This window comes from Poecilia reticulata, chromosome 14 (assembly GCF_904066995.2).
Source record: "Poecilia reticulata chromosome 14, P_reticulata-male-v2, whole genome shotgun sequence".
Lineage (NCBI taxonomy): Eukaryota > Metazoa > Chordata > Actinopteri > Cyprinodontiformes > Poeciliidae > Poecilia > Poecilia reticulata.
Window position 1 is genome coordinate 6,307,582 of NC_088843.1, and position 19,592 is coordinate 6,327,173.

General features: G+C 39.2%; 1 protein-coding gene across 22 annotated transcripts in view; it reads left to right on the plus strand.

The window, feature by feature from the left end:
• Positions 1-908: 908 nt before the first annotated feature.
• Positions 909-19,592, plus strand: part of nbeaa (neurobeachin a) — a 108,716-nt gene continuing 90,032 nt past the window's right edge. For 7 of the 22 annotated variants that reach the window (XM_008427310.3, XM_008427316.3, XM_008427312.3 and 4 more), the window contains exon 1: positions 910-1,692. In XM_008427310.3, coding sequence (XP_008425532.2) covers positions 1,342-1,692 — 351 coding nt within the window. In that variant the 5' untranslated portion in view covers positions 910-1,341. Of the gene's footprint in view, positions 1,693-19,592 lie in introns of all 22 variants that reach the window. The other 15 variants (XM_008427314.3, XM_081615963.1, XM_008427324.3 and 12 more) reach the window with 4 other exon arrangements.

Sequence of the window (19,592 nt, forward strand, 5' to 3'; positions counted from 1 at the left end):
ATGCTATCTCTTAGCATTAAAGTTAAAACTCTGGCTGTTTTGTGGATGCAGACCAGGTTCTGACTCTTAGCAGACAGTAAAATATGACAGTAAAAAAATGGTGCAATATCTGACTTTCCTGTCATGATAAATGTAGTTATTGCTGAAAAGACAACAGCAGTTTGAAAGTTTACCATATCACATTGCACATTAACAAAACCAAGATTGTTTATTCACATATGGAATTCACAGATAGTGATGCGTATCTGAGTGCCAATATTTGACAACCTAGTTTGACTTATTTAATCTTAATTAACATTGATAAATGAAAATTATGAACTTCACATTAATAGTTTGGTTTTATTGACAAAGCCAGACTATAAATAAGAACAATTGTGGCAGATCTAGCTTCAGTCCTGCCTCTCCTTCTGTCTCCCCACATGTAACCAAAAAAACAATCTGCAAAGAAATAACAGAGATAGAAGAACTGAAATCAAAGTTTTAAATTCAGTTTTATATTACATCTGTTATGTTAGGATCATCCAGATTATGTTTGAGTAGTATAAGTATTTTATATTTGAAGATGCATGATTGCAGTTAATATTCCTTGAAAATAAAAAAATAACTCTTTTTAGAAAATAGGAAGCTTCTAATCTGACACATTATATTTAGTCGTATTGTAAAACAACATGTAAATACAATTTGTGCGCTCAAGACAGACTCCATCAATTTGACTGGAATATTCATGTTGAGTGCCAAATTGACAAATTCTTACCCACATAATCTGAGAACTAAGCCATGTAATCCATTTTAAACTGTTGCAGAACATAAATTTGCTTGGTTTTATTCTTTATAAATTCAACTTATAGCTGTTAATAAAATCCTGCCTTGCCAGTTCATTGGTTCTGTATATTCAAACATGGGTTCCGAGACATCTGAAATTCATTTGGATTGTTCAGTGGTGCGACCTGCCATATCTATGGCTGAACTGTAGGGAGAATTCAAATTATATGATATGTCGCCTTGCCATAATCACCGCACTGACTGCAACCTGCCAATGAGAGGGGGAGACAGAAGAGAGAAAGAGAGATAGGAACGTCGGCTTCTGTCAAGGCGCTGTAGTTTTTTTTTCCTGTAGCCTTATGCATCCCTACATGTTTTCAGGTGAATAAGGTGAATTCAGAGGATTTTTAAAACACCGGGCTTCTTGTTTTTTTTTTCTTTTTTTCTTTTTTTTTTTTGTCAATTTTTATTTTTACTCCTCAGTGGATGGTTTTTGAACAACAGCAGACGCCCGAGCTTGTAAAGCAGGTGTGAGAGACAGCGGCGACCGCTCCTCTCCTCCCTGTTTTCCAAGGGGAAATGTCGAGCGAGACGCCGGCTTCAGCACCACCGGGCTCTGCTTCCTCGCTCACGGACACAGACCAAGACTCGCATCCCCCTCTTCCTCCTCCTCCGCCGGCGGGCTCCTCCGCTCAGCCGCCGCCGCCGCAGCAGCAGCAGCAGCAGCAGCAGCAGGTCGCCGCGGGCGCTGGCTCCGGCTCCACCGGGGAAAAGATGGTGTCTGCGGCCGGCTCTATGGTTCTCCCGGCCGGGGTGATCAACCCCGCGGTTCCGATTAGGAATATCCAGATGAAGTTCGCCGTGGTGGTGGGCCTGATCCAGGTTGGGGAGGTTAGCAACCGGGACATCGTGGAGACGGTGCTGAACCTGGTGAGTGAATGCGAGTAATGCTGGGGAAAACAGACAGAGAGAGAGAGAGGGAGAGAGAGAGGAAGCCATAGAAAACAGTAGAATCACTGCGCCCCAACTCGCTATGTTTTATTTACGAAGCTTCCTTCACTCCCCCCTTTTGGTTGTGTGGCTTTCAGGCGATGATGTCATTTATTTGTTCTGGGGATGTAAACGGTCGGCTTTTTTTTTTTTTAACAATTTCTGCAGATAAAAATGCTTTAGGTAGCCGGATAAATGAGGCTGTATTATTGTAGAGGCAGACAGAGGCATGTGACTCCACAAGGGGCTTTGAGGTTTGTCTAATCACCAGCCATTGTTGACTAAATGACCAGATTGTTGTTGGGTGGAAAGACATAAACAGATCTATCCAGAGAAGCAGTGGTGGACGCCGGACACAATGCATTGTGGTTATTCTCCTGACCCCGATCTGTAACCCGAAGTGATGCGGGGGACGAACGGACGATTTTGCGCACAACACCATGACCCAAACGGCTGTAATTCGCGCAGAATCACGCATGCATGCATGCCTGATGTGTCACCTCTGAGACGCACTCATCCAGCATCATCGGACAAAGGCCCGACTTAGCTTTATGCTATCCACCGACATCCGTATGCGTTTATGAAGGAAAAAAAAATATGCACAGGCCTATTGTTGCAAGCAGGCATGCAGGCAGGGCGCTGCATCCTGTGCGCAAAGGGAGTGATGTATTGGTAGCTTTGAAGCGTTTAGTGGTTTATATTACTGTGCTTCACATTGCTGTTATTTATGGAGCTGATATAGGTTTCAACCTCTCCCCCCCTCCTCCTCCCTTCTTTACTCTTCCATCAGAGGTTGTGTCGGTGATGCTGGGCCTGTTCAGCACAGCACATCAGAGAGGATTTAATCCAGCCGAGGCTACTGAGATGACTAGTGTGGATTGTTACGAAACAGCCAAAATGTACAGCAGACACGGGCCATGTGGGGCTTTATGAAGACACAGGATGTCTGTGTAGGTTGTGTCCACCTCCTCCATGCATCATGCGGTGGTGCTGCATGTATTTGCTACAAGAAACAGCCTCTGATCCTTATCGATTCTCTTGTAGAAGAACAAGTTGAATGATCCAAGCATCTGTTTTTAGATTTTAGGATTCTGGCCCAGTTCCTATTTTGTGGGGTTTGTGTTTGCAGAGGCCTGTGTTTATTTCTCTCTCTCTCTCTCTCTCTCTCTCTCTCTCTCTCTCTCTCTCTCTCTCTCTCTCTCTCTCTCTCTCCCTCCCACTGGATACCTTGAGCCATCCTGATTCAGGTTGCCTCTTATCTCTCAATCAGCTATTGGTGCTGCTGTGTGCAGCAGAGGGGCTTTGCTTGCTCACTCCAATCTCGTCTCCTTCTGGAAGGGACGGAGAGGAGTGATGCTGCATGCACAGACTGGTTTGGCTTGGCAGGGCAGCACCATGCATTTAAAAGCAGGTGGAGAGGGGTTGAAGGAGAGTGGGGGAGGAGAGGAGAGGAGAGATCGAGTAGGAGGAGGAGGAGGAGGTAGGATGCTGCAGTGGCTATGTGCTCAGAAATCACCAGCTGATGCAGCGGAAGAGGAAGGGACTCTGGATTGGTCCACATCAGATCAGTGAAAGCTCATCAGAGCATTCAGTTGAAACACACTCTCAAGTATTTTAGGCAAACACCTGCCTTCCCCCCCCTCAGTTCTAGGCCGATGCCTTTAATTGCGAATCCCGCTCTGATGCGGTAACACACACAAGGGCCTGACACCCTGACGAATTAAAGCACTATGTGTTGGTCACACAAAGCTTTACTGACTAAATCCTGAATTGAACAATCAGTCCTGGTTGCAGGGCTGCCAATAGCTAAGCCTGTTAGGGAATTCTCTTGCCCAGCTCTTTAATTAAAAGACTTGAAACAAAGAGGTGCAGAGGCAGGAAACCTCAGTGGTCATGCTGCTGGTACAATGAGTCCACTGTGACCCAAAAGCTGATCCATTATTTCTGTCAATGTGGGAGACCACAGCAGCCACATTCTCTGCTCACCGTTGCTGTATTGATCAGATCCCACTGTGTTTTAGGTGAGCAGCTGGTCTGTCAGTTTTAGCAGTGCCTCAGAAGAAGGTGCACACTGTTTGTTCCGAGTGACGGAGAGGAATGATGTCATAGAAAAAAGATTTTTCATTTGACATGCAGTGCAGCTGAATAAATATATTACATATACAGACAGTGTTTGTCGAGTTCTGGCTGCAAGCTGCTCGGCTATAATCATCAACACGGCATCACTGTTGTCACGGCAACGCTACTCTTTGGCTGCCTGCATCCAGACGCTGGACCTCCTGGTGTTATTTTCTACTTCCGGACTGCTCCGCCACAGCTCTTCTCTCCCTGAAACTCCTAGTCTTTGTTTTTCTTTTTTGTTTTTCGATAAGTCTGTCTATTGGTATCTATATTATTAGAATCAGCAAAAGCCTAAAAGGTGATGAGCAGCTAGAATGATTGAAAAACATGTGCACCAGTGAGGCTCCATTGTTTTGAAATAAGTGATTAAGCTTGGTTTATGAACAGATGGGTGAAAAATTCATGTGGTTTATTATCAAATGTCCCAAATGGGTTTTAAGCTGATGTCTTGTGGTTTTTTAAAGGCCATTACGTGTAATCACTTCTGTTTTATTCTTGCTAGCACAACATAAGGTACCTATGTTTCTCTACTAGGCCTGTAGCGATACATGTACCTCCCAACGTGAGATGATTCATGATATTTGGTCCCCATCAAAGCCGATTTCGAGATTCCAGTGAAATTCTGGCAGCAACACTTGATGCCCCGGAGTAATGTTGTTTTAAAAAAGCAGTATTGTGTGTTTTCCAGCCACATAGCATTATTTTTAATAGCACAATAAAATAACTAAGTTACCCTCACTTGTTATAAAAATGCTGTATGTATCAAATATTTCATAAAAGAAAATTGACTTTGTTATTTAGCGCCTTGAAATCAGGCCTGTGTCTCTTTAAGAAAGTTTTGCACTACTCTATAAAATCCAAGATTACAGTACAATCTAACATCAAGTCTAGCATCAAGAATGTTTACTCAACATACTTTTGTTTAGGTGTATAATTTAGCATAACCTTTTTATTTTGTGCATAAATTGGAGTAATTATTGCCTATGTAATAAGATAATCTTATATAATTTGTTTGCAACTTTTACTTGGATGAGAAACCATGGTCATTTTGCCCAAGTTTATACCATGAGACTCTCATCCCACCCATGCCGAGAGCTAATAATAAGCAACAAAGCAGATGCTAACTTTAGAGTCATTAGCAACTTTTCTAATGCTTTTTCAGCCAGGTGTTGTCGACCAGTCTTTATTAGCTGGTGTTTCCAACACAACACGACAACTCAAAAAATACTGCTTTTCTTATTTTAAAGTAAAAGTCACAAAGATGGAGGGTGGCCATTTCTCAGGCTGACGTAATATTAAAGCCTAACACTGTTTTAAGAGTAAAAGATTTATTACACTCTTGTTTTCAACAATATTCTTCATTTGTCTGGTTTGTTTTATGCTAAAGTCCAAAACTAGTCTGAGTGCATTTTAGGAGTCTGTGATTTTTTTCCCTCTCGCTTTTAATGTTGAGCAGTAAAAAAGGAGTGATGTGATGAATGGAAAGAGATCTTTAGATTCCTTGAGTCTGTTCAGAAAAAAAACACTTAGCCCTTCTCTACTTTCAGGCTTCAGACCTCTTTTTTTTGTTGACATGGAGACATTTAATTGGTGACTCTGTAGTTCTGTTTAAGGGAAAAAGCTTAAATTGAGGAGGCATTTTGGAGTACACACTTCTTCATGGTGTGGTGATGGACCAATTTACTGTTTGTGCCGTCCCTTTGGAAGACATTCCCTCTTTTCCTGCTCACTGACTAGATAATGGTCAGTCGCTTCAGCTCACAGCCTTTCGTTACTTGACATGTTGTGATGCTTCCTATTGTTACAGGAGGAAGCCAGCTGAGCAGCAGTGTTTGTTGACAAAAGGGTTGGCATGTGCGACTTCTTTATCTGAAGCATGCTGTCACATATTTTCTTTACGTGAAGACTTGCAACATATTTCAGATCTTTCTACAGTCAGCCTTGTCACTTTGAGAGCCTTCAAACGACACCAGGTGTGCTTATTTATAGGCGGCTTTATCTAGCTGTGATGCTTTTTTTAGGATCAAAAGAGAAGGTTTTGTTGGATAGAAATTGACTGAGACCTCGTAACAGATCTTTGTTATTATTATTATTATTTTTTTACATTTCAAATCCTCCTTGGAAAGGTGAATGTGTTCTTGCACTCTCTATCTCCACCTAAGCCCATTTAGAGGTCCCAGTGAAACTCTGGCAGCAAGCGTTTCATTATCTTTTGTCCTCTCGCTGTCATTTCACAAAGGTCCTGAGTCCACGGCCACTAGTCAGACTCCACTAATAAATCAGTCTGGGACACCCAGAGTCACCAAATTAGCTCAATAAATAGAGGCAAAATGAAAATTAGAAGACGGCAGGGTGATAAAACGGAGATATGTTACTGCGTTTTGTCATGTGCTCAGCAATGCGTGACAGTTTGCAGGGCTGGGGTATAACTCGCAAGATTTCAAAGGAACCTGTCAGCCATTTTCAAAATCTTTTCTATGGCAGGCACTCCAGGGTGGTCTGAACAACTCCACAAAACCGAGTACAATCAAAGTGTTTTTCAGGCTTGCCCTGTGGCTGCAGACTTAAAGCATGAGACACCTATGTCCTGCAGCGCTTGTAATCTTTTTGAATGACCATGCAGGGGGAAACAGTGCGTCATTGTGTGCCCAGTTAGCTGAGCAGATGAGGGTTCCATTAATGCAATTAAACATTTTATTAAATTATGTTTTGCTATTGTGTACATTAAGAGCACATTTTATGCCAATGTAATTTTTTTTTTTAATAGCCAATTCTTTTTAGTTACATGTTCTGGTTTTTTAAAGTTATATGGCTGAAATTGAGTTATTTAGCGTATCCAATACGTACCATGGTGTTAATCTCACACATGTTACACATATTAAATTTATGGGGAACAATCATGTGAAATTATACTCTTTTTTTATTTTATTTACTCATTATATGACTTTATAATTTGATCTTATTTCCTAAAATCGCTAAGTGTTTTTTTAAAATGTCATATAAAGAACTTCTAGCTTTTAAGTTAAAGAAGTCAAGATTTTATGTAGAAGCTATACTGGTTAGGTAAGGGCTGGTTGATTCTAGAAGATATAATAATTTGTTTTTGCTTAAGTTAAAATTAACATTTTAATTTCTCAGTGAGTATAACTGCAAAATCTTGGTTTTTTTTCAATGCAATTTTTTCGTCAGCTTTCACATTAAAATATATATTTTTAAGTTTTATATAAATTTAGTGATGACAGTAGTATTTTTTTGTCATGCTTGATTTACACTTCCTTTTTTATTTTGCATATAAAATTTTAGAAGTAGTTTCATAGTATAAAAATAGAAACGAATATCTTTGGTTATGCTTTTAAAATGTCATGTTTGGGCTAGAAAAACAATTTTTCATGTAATTACCTACCACAAAAGTTGGTAGGTAATTACATACTCCCACAGATCTTTGGAATTGAGAAGGAAAACCTGAAGTGCTTTGTCTACATATTTTGACTTAATTCTGGTAAATCAGCAGAACGACTAGTGTAGCCAATGAAGGGAAGGTGCAAACCTGAACGTCAAGGTAATTTCACTGCAAACAGAAAATCAAAAAGTGAATCAAAAAATAAAACTTGTCTCAAAAGTCACATTTAGACAATTCACCACAAGTCTCCATTAAAATGAAACCGAAATTTTCTGCGATTTGCCCATGGAGTCTATAGTCAGTGTCACATTAGAAAACAGTGAGAGCAGTGCTACTCTTGACCCCAGAGGCAACACTGGAAACATTTTAACGCAGACTGACCTGCCGTTTAAACTCCTTCACACACACTGTTCCGTTTTCTCCCTTTCCCTTTCACATACCCATGTATCTAGAAATGGAGGACAGAGGGTGTGGTTTTTGCTGCAAGGTCACAAATGACTCCGCTATCTATCACACAGCTGGGCTGTCCTGACCCCTCTGTGTGCTGTTCGGAGTGAGGGACGCAGACGGCGTGATAGGTGGAAGAAAAACAGCCGCAGAGTGAGGAACTCTTATCTTAACTGAGGATTCAGAGGGAATATTGAAAGTCTTCCATATTTCCCTCGGGTGTTATTTTCATCACAGGTCCAGCTGTATGATGTTCTATGGGGGTCTGATGAGCTTGAGCCCCCCTGCGGAGCCTCATTGCACCGTGGGTATCACTGCTTTCCCTTCCTCTGCTCCTGGCGACAGGGGAGCGGAATACAGCAGGAGTCTCATGGAAACTCCTAAACAAATCACAAAGCACTTTAATGAAACCTTGACATGCTGACTTTTAATTGGACCTTTTCTCCTCATCATCAGTTACCTGTCATGCTACAGGGTGAGCTTCAAGCTTGTTAGCGTAGCATCTGTGAAATCAAGGTTTTGCAGTTGCAGCTCAGCAACACAGGCTGGTTGGACAAATCAAGAAACATATTTTCTTTGACTAATACCTTAAAGCACCCAATTAAAAACTAAAATCTCAACTTTCCCCTTAAATTGCACACCCCGTCACTCCCAAATCCTCTTAATATCAGCTTTTTATTATTTTTTTTATCTGCTTTTGGACCAAAATGATTCCTTTTGAGAAGAAATGCTGATCACTGCTGTTCTGTTTGACTCAAATTATAGTTTTTTTCTGCTAAACTCTCCAATTTTCGGGCGCACGTGAGAAGCCCTACATACTTCTTTATGTTCTAAAGCGCCTAAATTCTGCTCTGCTCCTCTAAATTCCTCCTTATCCTCTTGTTAGCTTCCATTTCCAGATGGTCGGATTTGTTTCCGAGGATAAGCCGTGTGAGATTTTAACTGAGGTCTCCCGTCTGGAAGTGGGAAAAGAACGCAAAGTAAAGTGTCCCATCCTTGCGTGACGACACCTCTAGCTACCTCTCTCCATTCCTTTATCCTCTCAAAGCACATATACGTCCTCCTCACCCCTGAGCGTAATCTGGTCCCTCGCTCCCCGACTCTTGAGCTGGGTGAAGCCGCTGGTGAATGATCCCTATTATGTTGAGGTAATGGAGGTCTCTGCAGTGTCATCACTCTCTGGTTTCTCCTCTCTACGCACTTTCTCCTTTCCCACATTTACAGAAAGCCTGGTGATGGAACCATATGGCTGCCATCACCTCTGTCTGTTGAGCCTTCTGTACGCGGGGGTGGAGAATTGAAGAGAGGGACGGGGAAAGCTGACACAAGGCTTGGAGGCCCAGAACTGTGGAACAGAGTAGTGCAACAGTTAAAATGCCTTTTTCTTAGGTCCTACATTAAACTACACAGAAAACTCATAATCCATTTGCTTAAGTGCCAAAAGTTACTTTTTTACCAGATGCTATGTTTTAGGAGTTAATTTTAGAACTGGTTTTCAAAATGCATGTTTGAAACATTTATTATTCGTTCCAAATAATTCTGGTTATTAATTTATTTGAAAGCCAGCACCGACTAGTATGAAATTATTTCACTATCTTCAGAACAGGAAGTTATTTCTTTTTCCATTTGAACAAAAGTAGGATTGTTTTTTGTACTGCTGTACAATTTGCATGAAGCTAAAGACTTAAATACAGTCATAAGATGCTCTCATTAAAATTAGAGTATAACTTTGTGTATGAACACCATAATTTCACCATGTTTACAAAACTGTGTAAAATGAAATGTAATAACATGATCCAACATCTTTTTATTGAATTAAAAAGGAAAAATAAACCATTTCTCATATTTATGTAGACATTCTGTATTGATCTCATGAAATTTAGCAGTTGTTTGCATCGACAGTTTAGTTAAAGTTTTCGTTTAGATAATGGTTCTAAACGATAACCAGTTCTGGTTTCTGGTTAGCTGTCATGCTAACAGCTCAGAAGAGTTGAAATGAGTGGTTTTGATATATTTATATATACATGTGCTACAATAAGATACATTTTAATGCTGATTACTGTGAACCCTTCTGTCTTGCTCCTTTGGCATTGTTTCTTCACTATTGTTACTGTCTGTTTCATGCCATTGTGTCTGGCTCTTTTGTGTGAGTGTGTGTTTCCTGGTTAGTACACACTGGATGGTTGTGATTGCCTCACTGGGGAGGCAGGGGCTGTATGGAATCTTCACACACAGCATTTGGATCAAAACAGTGCTCAGACACTGACGTGGCTTTGTACACATCTCTCCGGGTGTGTTTGTTTCTCTCTGGCACCCCTAACCAGCAGAAATATTCAAATTCTAACAAGCTGCTTTGTTGGAGTCACCTGATGTTTTTGTGCTTCTTGCTGAGCGTATTGATAAATGAGCGCACTTGCGAAACCATAGTTTTACTCTCCTCCATCCACTTTCATCTGCACATTTTCTGTGGCAACACTCTTCTACTCATATATACGCATGCAGAAAAGAGAAGCACATACTGCTCTCCTCCTTCTTGTAGCCCACATCATTGCCTGGCAGGGGTTATTTTATATTCATGCTGGCCTACTTTGCCTCCCTCCCTTGGCTCTGCACACACACACACACACCACACATCTGCTGTACTGGAAGTATAACTGACTGTGGTGGCTATTCATCATGCTGCGTGCTGCAGTGGCCGAAGGTTGATTATAGCCAACTTCGGAGTGTGTGTGTTTGTACCTGGGGAACTTTAGTATTCCACATTAGACATCCAGAGTTTTCCTGTGCTACTCATGCATCCCCTGCAGCTTGGAAAACACTGTCAGTGGTTGTAACAAGTCATTTAACACCGCATTAGGCTGGTTAGGACATCCACACTCTGTATCGAGCCACAACATTTCCTACGTCTCCGTGCTTCCATCTGTGCTCTGCATGGAGGGGAAAATAAATCAGGGCTACATGTTCCCTTCGTTAAATAGACCCCAACTAGTGATTGTGGTTGAGAGCAATTTTACCCATAGGATTTTTTTTTAATAAAGCCACATCAGTAAAAGCTGAAAGATGGAGAAAAGGGGGTGTTTATGTAACCCAGATATGACAAAGAATTTAGGAAAAAAAGAAGTTCAAATATGTGAAACGACGTTGGTTGTTCTCAGCTACTAGAATCTATTTAATAAACCAAAGTCTATGCTTTGTAGCAGTAAGTTGGGTAAGAAGAGCTTTCTGTCAATTGACTGTTGTGAACAACTGGTAATCAAGTATTTTGTACCACATTTTAATGTCGCCACTAATCTCACACAGCCTGCTGTTAATTTACTTTTGCTGTTTTACTTTTAGCAAACTATAAGTGACACATTGGTTCAGTTCTTTGGGCAAAACTGTAAAAACAAGTCAGAAAAAGTCCAGGAAAGTGTTTGGATGGCCTACAAAGTCACCAAAGATGACTTGCTGAACAGCTGATGGCAAAATGAAAAAATACGCTCTAAAAAAAATGATGTAATTCAAAGTAAAAAAAAATATAAAATAGCAGCTGATGCTAAAAGATGTGTAGCTAGCAGTTAGCACTTGCTAACAGCCAAAAAATAAAAAAACCTGACGACTTATGATGGTATAGTTGAAGCTTGTTTGTAACATTCGACTGAGTTTTGTTGTAGAAGTGGCACACATTGCACTACTAACATGAAGTGTGAGAGCTCTGGCAGATATGTGGCAGGACTTTTCACAATGACTAAAAGATCCATGGCAGACAGATTTATGCAGTGATCAAACACCACAGTGGTACCTGTGTCTAAAGACAATAAGGGAGTGTCATTTTACTATGGAAATTGTCTTCCAACATAGTTGAAACAAAAGGCTGATACATAATAGTGCAACAATAGTATAACAATCAATGTGTCTTGTGATTGTTTTTACTTTGCTTTGGTACATAATGGTCTGACATTTTACTTTTAATGAATAATATAGCAATAGAAAATGACTGGCAGTCTTCTTCCTAAAAAAAAAAAATATATTTTTCTACTAGAGCCTTTTTCAGGAGTAAACTTCGACCCTGTTCATTTATTTTTATCTGGGTAAATGCAGTTGAATCTCAGGGTGGTGATAATTACCACAGAAAACTACTGTACTTCCTGGAAAAGGTCCCTGTAAGGCAAACCTGTATTTTTAATGCTATAACAACCTGATGTATACCTGAAGTCTGAGAGTTAATTGCTCTGTTGAGAACTAAGTGAAACCTTATGAATGCAATTATTTAAAATACATTTAATGCATTCTAATGACCATCATGGTCATTAGGAGCTTTATATGAATAACAATGATTTAGTGATTGCATTGGATCGATGAGTCACCAATATTGGTTACTGTCCAAAGTACTCATTGAATGATTGGTTATTTGTGTTTTCTGAGTACAGCAGTCAATCACTTGTAGATGCTATGTAGAGTATTTGTTTCACAACTATCCTCTTAGATATTATGACAAATTTTGTTCAAAATTCTTTTAGTGCTAGATACTTTCTTTATGACATGTCTGCTTGTAGCACAATGAAGATTAATATCTTGTAGCACATTGCCAGGTTTTATTCTTGTTCTTCCCGCAAGCTTGTTCACTTTCAGAATGTTTGATTACCTGGCAGTGGTGGTGACTCATTGTGGTACCCCTCAGACTTTCCAATGCACATTCCTAGCATTGCCTTTCTCTCTCATCCTGCCCCAGTCCCATTTAAATTAATCTAATGTCTAGAGAATATGCATGCAGAGTGGCTCGGTCTATTAATTGTCCTATGGTATTGAGCTGTCCTATCTTACAGACATTAAGTGATAGAAATGTGAGTTGGAATAATTTGGCAATTAGTGTACAACTGCAGAAATAATGGTGTTCCAACTAAGAAACTGGATTCTGGAGGAATATTTGCCTCTAAAGCTACCGCCTAATTTGAACAGCAATTTTATAGCTTTCAGCGCACAGTTCTCCACCTTCACTGCTGGAATCATTTCGACAAATGTCCGGCCCTCCTGGAGAAAAGACTGTGAGATCTCAAGGCTACATGTGCAAGCTGACAAACTGCAGTGATATTGGAGAATGGACTTTGTGTTGAAATGACCTTTTCTTACAAATAGTTTTTTTGTGAGCGAGTTTGACATTTGACATCATCATCAGGGAGCCTGGATTTCTCGTATTATCTTCAAAACAGTCTCCACTGAAAAAGTTTTTGAACTTTTTGGTATTTGGAAATGTAGTTGTGGGATGAATAAAGTCTATAGTTTGTAACTATGACAAACCCCCCAGTGTAAAAGGACTTGAAGCTGATTGTGTGAAAATGAGCTTATAGTAATAACCACTCATCTCAGCTGCAGTTCCAGACTATTCTCTTCAAGAGTTATTTTTAAAAGCACAGATCTCGCATCACGTTGTTCTCACAGTGTCTGCTTCATGTCAAACAACACGAGCCTTAAACGGCTCATCTGTGCTGGCTTCCAGTCAAATCTAAAATAAAACTGAAGTGATAAGTTTACAGATTAACTGCAGGAGCAGTTGAGGTGGTTGCCTGGCCAGACTTCAGATAAAAAATGGAACTCTCTTAAATATAACATCAAATTTAAAGCAGAGATTTCCATTTCAAAAGTCAGTTCTCCATGCCCAAGTCAAGCCTCGAGTGTTTGTGGGGAACGTTCAAATCTAATCTCAAGACATCAAGGGTCAAGTCCAAACATTAAAATGGCAGGCCCAAGACTTTTGCTAAATTCATCAAAAAGTCTGAAAGGCAAGTCCAAGTAGTGTCTCAAATTTTATAAAAACATATTTTTCTCCACTTGAAGTCATTAATCTATTCGCTAATCGCTGAAATTACAAATGACATTAAATGCATGCCATCTAGTCTGCCTGCAGCACTGTAGTGCTGTAAGTTATAAGGATGCCAAATGGACATCCAGCATTCTTCTCTTAATCTTTTTCACACATTTTATTTATCATACAGAAAATATTTTTGCACAGATTTCATCACTACTTTACTTTTAATTTTGAAAGTTACTAAGATCTAAATATAAATATGCATTTATGCACAAAAAACCTGAAGTGATGAGAACTAATTTAATACACAGTGATGCTACGGCAAACATGGACATATTGCTACGAACCATTAATAGCCTATAGTCCTTGAATGCCCCTGGGTGATGCATCAAATGCACCCTTCAGCGGAACATGCTCATCTCTGTCAGAGCTGCTGTCTTTGCCTTACGCACTGGAAAAGCCTCCTCAATGGCAGCCTCAAATAAAAACAGTCTGATGTCATTAACAGTTTTTACTGACATGTACATGCTGTGTGTAACGTTACCATAGCAGTCATTTGTATACACAAAATCAGAAGGGACACTATTTATTAGTCAAGTTACAAAAGATTCTTTGTTTGTTATGAGTTTGAGTCTGAGGGTTGAGTCTAAGTTAAGCTTAAAGTGTTTGTTTCTTGTGAGTTAGTTGTAGCACAAATTGCAAATAGGAATTCCTGTGTTTTACTTTTTTATAGAGCCTTTTTCTGGTTCCTGCAGTCAAACAGATTTTTTATGGTTCCCCAATCAAATATCATGTGTATATTGTGTTAATTCACTGTGTGTGGTCCTTGTACAGTAAGTCAGCCATGGTCAGTAAACCCTTCGGCCTTATTCCGTGGGCCCGTGCTCAGATTTGTGTGTTTCTTTCCCGACCCCGTCTCATGATGATGGATTACAGAGACCCGTTGGAGCTGCTCGCTGCCTCCCTTATCCTTCATCAACTGTGGCGCAGTGAAACAGCTCTCTCCATTGTTCCAGCGATCGGACGCACACGGACGCACATGCATGCGCAAGTCTGTCTCTCAAACAGACAAAACAAACAGATTAGTAGTCCTGAATTGCCACCAGCTTGGCTTGAGTCAGGTCTGCAGGGCTTATCTGGAGACCTTTGGCCTTAGCATCAGCTAGTCTACACCTGCCTCATCACTCAAACGGACAGAAAAAACTCAGTTGGTGAAAAAAGTTGGGATTGTTTTAAGAGTGAATGTGGAACAGTAAAAAAAATAAAAATAAAGTAAATCTGTTTGGAGGTATTTAAAGATGAAAGTTAATTTCCAGAGGCTACAATGCTTAAAATATGAAATGTTTTAGCTAGAAATCTGGTATAAAAATAGCTAGTACAATATTTGAGTTTTGAGATATTATGATTATGAAGATATCCAAACTTTATGTTGCAAGCATGTTGCTCGCAACAGCATTTCTCCATTAAATCAAAATTTATTAAGCTGCTTGCACCTGTTCTTGGGTTCGCTGCACTGAGCAGTAGTTCCTGTGAAGAGCTCAGCAGATGTGCAGTTCCACCGCCGCTAGTCTGAAGGAACTGAGTGGGGGAGGAGTGCTCTGTGAGGTTGAAGGTTGGCTTGGAGACTGCGTGGAAAAGGGGCGCTTAGTGAGAGCAAGCATTTAGGCACCCCTCAATGGTTGCCATTGGAGATTACAGGATTCTTCAAACAAACATGAAAGAGTCAAAGCAACATTCCAGATGTGGTTTTGATGAGGGAGTAACAACATAACATGCTCAAAAAAGTCGGTTTTACGTAATACTGCCTCTTTAAATATTTTCAGTCAGTCATTGTTGCCATCAGCTTTAAAATGGCCTTAATATGCTCTCAACTTTGCTTTGGAACAGTGAAGTTTCCCTTTGATGAAATACACCCAGAGACACCACTTAAACGCCCTCCTGTAACATTTCACCATTTTTGTTTCATGTCAGTCCCCCCCGCTTTGTGTCCGAGAGTATTCTTTCGCATCTCATTTGTTGCCTGCTGTCCCTCTAAGGGTTAGCTCTCAATTACAAACTCCCTTTTATGCAGCTTTGCTGACATCCTCTTGGTTTTCCTCTTTGTTCTTTATTTTCTCTCTTTCCGATTCTCACCACTTTAGATGTTTTCTCTATCTCTCTTTTCTTTTGCCCTTCCGCAGACCGTTTGTGCCCTGGTGAGGGAAAGTGCTTTTTAATGATAACTCTTTCTCTCTCTGCACATAAATCACGATGGTTTCTGTTCTAGTAAGGTCCAACTCCTCCGCTCCTGAATTTCGCTGTTACTTTTATATTTCCTCTAAATCTGGTGACAATTTGGCATTTTTAGATGAAATTCTTGTCTGAATTTAAATATGTACTTCTTCTAGTGCGTATTTATTTGTTAAATAAATACAGTGCTGTTTGAGTTTTCTAAGGTAATATACAACACAGTAGTCTGTGTGAGTTATACTGCCTCACTGTTTGCCCTTCAGCTGTATTTATGTTTACACATTGGCTAATTATAAAATAAGCATCATAATGATCTTTTCATGCCTATATTCACATTCTTGTTTGCTGAAGAGCTGTGAAATCTATACTGATTCCTCTTGAGATGGGGGGAAGAAGGAACAAACTTCCAAGTGTAACTTTAATATCTTCTATGCTTTATTTGGCTGTAATCTACTAATCGTGTAAAACTGCAAAAGCGTGTAACTTGATTTGACCATTTTCCAAGTCTGTATAACTATTTCTTTTCAGCAATGTAGATCTTTATCTTCTTTAGTAAAGTCTGAAAACTAAAGTTTTTTACACATTCATGTTTTTCTATAATGAAGTTTTCACACGGATTTATATTTAAATGTCTGTCAGTTTTGGTTGGACACAGACGTTATTTGTCTTTTTTTCAGCAAAATGATTCTTCAGGTTTTAGAAAAACACAGGTTTTCTCCAGCAAATTATTTTAAGTTCTGAACTGTTTGTAATATCATAAGTAAAATTATTATACAAATCTACTAAAAGAATAGACTAGAAACCTGGTCTGGAAAATTCTATAGTTTCTAAATGGAAATGCCTTCAGAAGTCTTTTTTTCTCTGAACAGTCATTGAACACATTGTGGATATGTGTTTAAAACTGAAGTTGCTATTTAGACAAAAAAAAGGCATATATATATATATATAATCATTTATTTTTTACTTCAATTAGCAATTAGTACCTGTACCATCGCTAACTAACAAAAGTCTTACAGTATTTTGTCAATGGCAGAAAATGGCTCCCAACATTTCTGATACACTTCAAAGCAGATGCAGGCTAAAAGGTCAAAAGAATAAATTGAAGCAGCTTTTTGTAATCCTGCTAGCCTTTCTGCGTTCTGCTCAAGCTTGAGACTCATCCTCTGTGAACGTCAGAGTCTCTGCATGATGTTCACTCCTCAATTACTATTCCTTCAACAATATGATATAACTTTCAACACCAGGCATGTTTTTGGAAAATGCATCCCAAAATGCTACTTTAAAGTTTTTAAATATATTTACCAAAAATGTACAGCTCAAATAAAGAAGCTTTTACTGAAAACAGAAAAGCAACATGTAGTCACATTGAGGCTAAAGTAATATAACATGTTGTGTATTACAGCAGATAGTTTCTTTTGTCATTTTTATACTAATATCTAACCCTGTGCAAAACATAAATCAAATGCTCCCTGAATTTAATGATAGTTTGATAAGGTAGTATTTTATTTAACAATGCTCTGCTTTTCTGTTAAGGTTTAACAAGCTGTTATTAGCTTGTTAATATCTGCTTGGCCTGAATATGTGCTTGGTAAGCTAACCTGGAGCTGGCTGTTTAATAGCTCAAAAATAGGATTATCTTAAATGATGGGTTGGGGTGTCTTTGTTTTCCACACCAAGACGGCCCATTTATTCTAGAGATATTTCTAAAAAGCTAAATAGCTATGGATCTCTCTTAAGTATTGAATTAAAGATAATTTAAACTTGAGAAATCATATGGAGGAAACGGTATTATGGAAATAATGATTAGTAATTACTTGATTATTTTTTAAGTCTTGCTACATGTTGTGTTAATAGCGATTGTAGCATGCTGTTACCACATCAGTGCTTCTCTGTTTTTGTCTTTTGTGGATCTGCTCTGCCTTCTCAAACCTCAGTCAGGCAGGCCTCTCACATTTGACCAGGTTTTGGTTATTCTTAGATGGAAAACCTGTTAGTCGAGTTGTTTAATAATAATAATCAGTCTGTGTGACTGGACTAAATTAATTAAATAACTTTTTTTAATGGAACGTAACCTGAGACATTTGTTGTGAATTGGCACTATATAAATAAAAAGAACATGAAGTGTGAAAAGGTGTAGTGGTGTGAATACTTTCCAGTGGCACTGAAATATACAGATTCCATCTGGAAACTCATTGGTTGCTGTCTGTGTTGCTCTAAAAACAAAAAAAAGAAAGAAAAAAAAAGAAAAATGCTTAAAAAAAAAGAGGAAAAATGCCCTCAACTAGAAATTAATATGTCATGGCATTTTTTTGTATGTTTGTGCTGCGTTATAATACATTGTGTGTGTGTTTTTATTTATTTATTTTTTGTTTAGATTTTTTTATTAAGAACTGGAAACAATACTTGTAGTGTGTGTGTGTGTGTGTGAGTGACACAGGGCATCATGTGCTCCCTCCGTTAGACAAAAGGGCAAAAATGTTTTTTGTTTGTGACCCGATAGCATGTGACGAGGCTTATTGCTCGATCCATTACTAAGCCTCTTTGGCCAATCAGGTGGCAGACATTTTCAACCGCACTTTGGATGAAGTCAGCTTTGTGATGACTTGGCTTCAGTCCCCAATCTCTGCAGTGTGTATGCACATGAGCTTTTGACCTGGATTCTTGTTTTTTCTGGGAATATTTGCCCTGAAAATACTGAAAATGAGGCATATGTGCCTCATTTTCAGTAGTTATCTTTACTTTTACCACATTTAGTTGTCACAACTTTTATAATTAGAAAATATTGATGGTCTGGAGGAGCTTTGCAGCCCTGTGATTTAAGGGCTTCTTCTGTAGCTTCTTTCTATTGGTGCATCTGTCTACAAAGGAGAGCAGGAGCTGTCCATTGTGCTGAAATGAGACCTAGTGTAGTTGTGTTCCTTCTCTTTTTGCCATTTGTCAAAGCAAACATTCACACATTACTGTTACTGTGCTTTTTGTCCGTCAGCTTATTTAAGTCTTGCATCACTTTCTTGTCGGTTCCCATTCTCCTCCTGATCTGCCTCTCTTTGCTGTTCTTCTGTTCTTTTTAAAGCTCCTTTTTCTTCCAGTCCTGAAAAGATGCTATTTTTTACCCAGCCTTTTATATGCTAATGGCACTGCACCTCACTTCAGTAACTTGTGAAAGTATCTATATTTTCATGAGGTTTATTGGGTTTTTATGTGGCAGATCAAAACAAATTAGTGTATAGTTTTGAGGGAAAATGAGTCATGGTTCCCATATTTTATTTTTAGAATAAATCTATAAAGTGCAACACACATCTTTATTAGGACCCCTCTACTCTATTATCCCGAAATGAAATTCAGCAAAACCAGTTGCCTTCAGTCACTTAATTATCAAATAGACTTCAATTGGATGCAGCTTATTCCTAGTGTCACAAAAACTCTTGAAGGGACTAGTCAGAGATGGGATTGGGATCAGGCTATAAAACAAAACCATAAGAGCATCTTACAGACCACTTTTTATTCCACCATCTGAAAATGGAAAGAGTGTGGTGCAGCTGCAAATCTATCCAGACATGACCGTCTGTAACTGGCAGGATGGACAAGGAGAGCATTTATCAGAAAAACAGCCAAGAGGCTCATAATAACACCAAAGGAGCTGCAGAGGTCCATGGTTCAGGTTGGACAATCTGTTGACAGCTCAACAAATCATGGCTTTTACTACCAAGATTTGTTGAGCAGCAAGAAGAAAGACATTAAAAGAACGCCATGAAGAAAAATGGGGGATGTGTTGAAGAAAACCAAAATTGAGCTTTATGGTATACATAAAATTCAAATTATATAGACCATAAGTATCCTACAGAACCTCAAATGTGG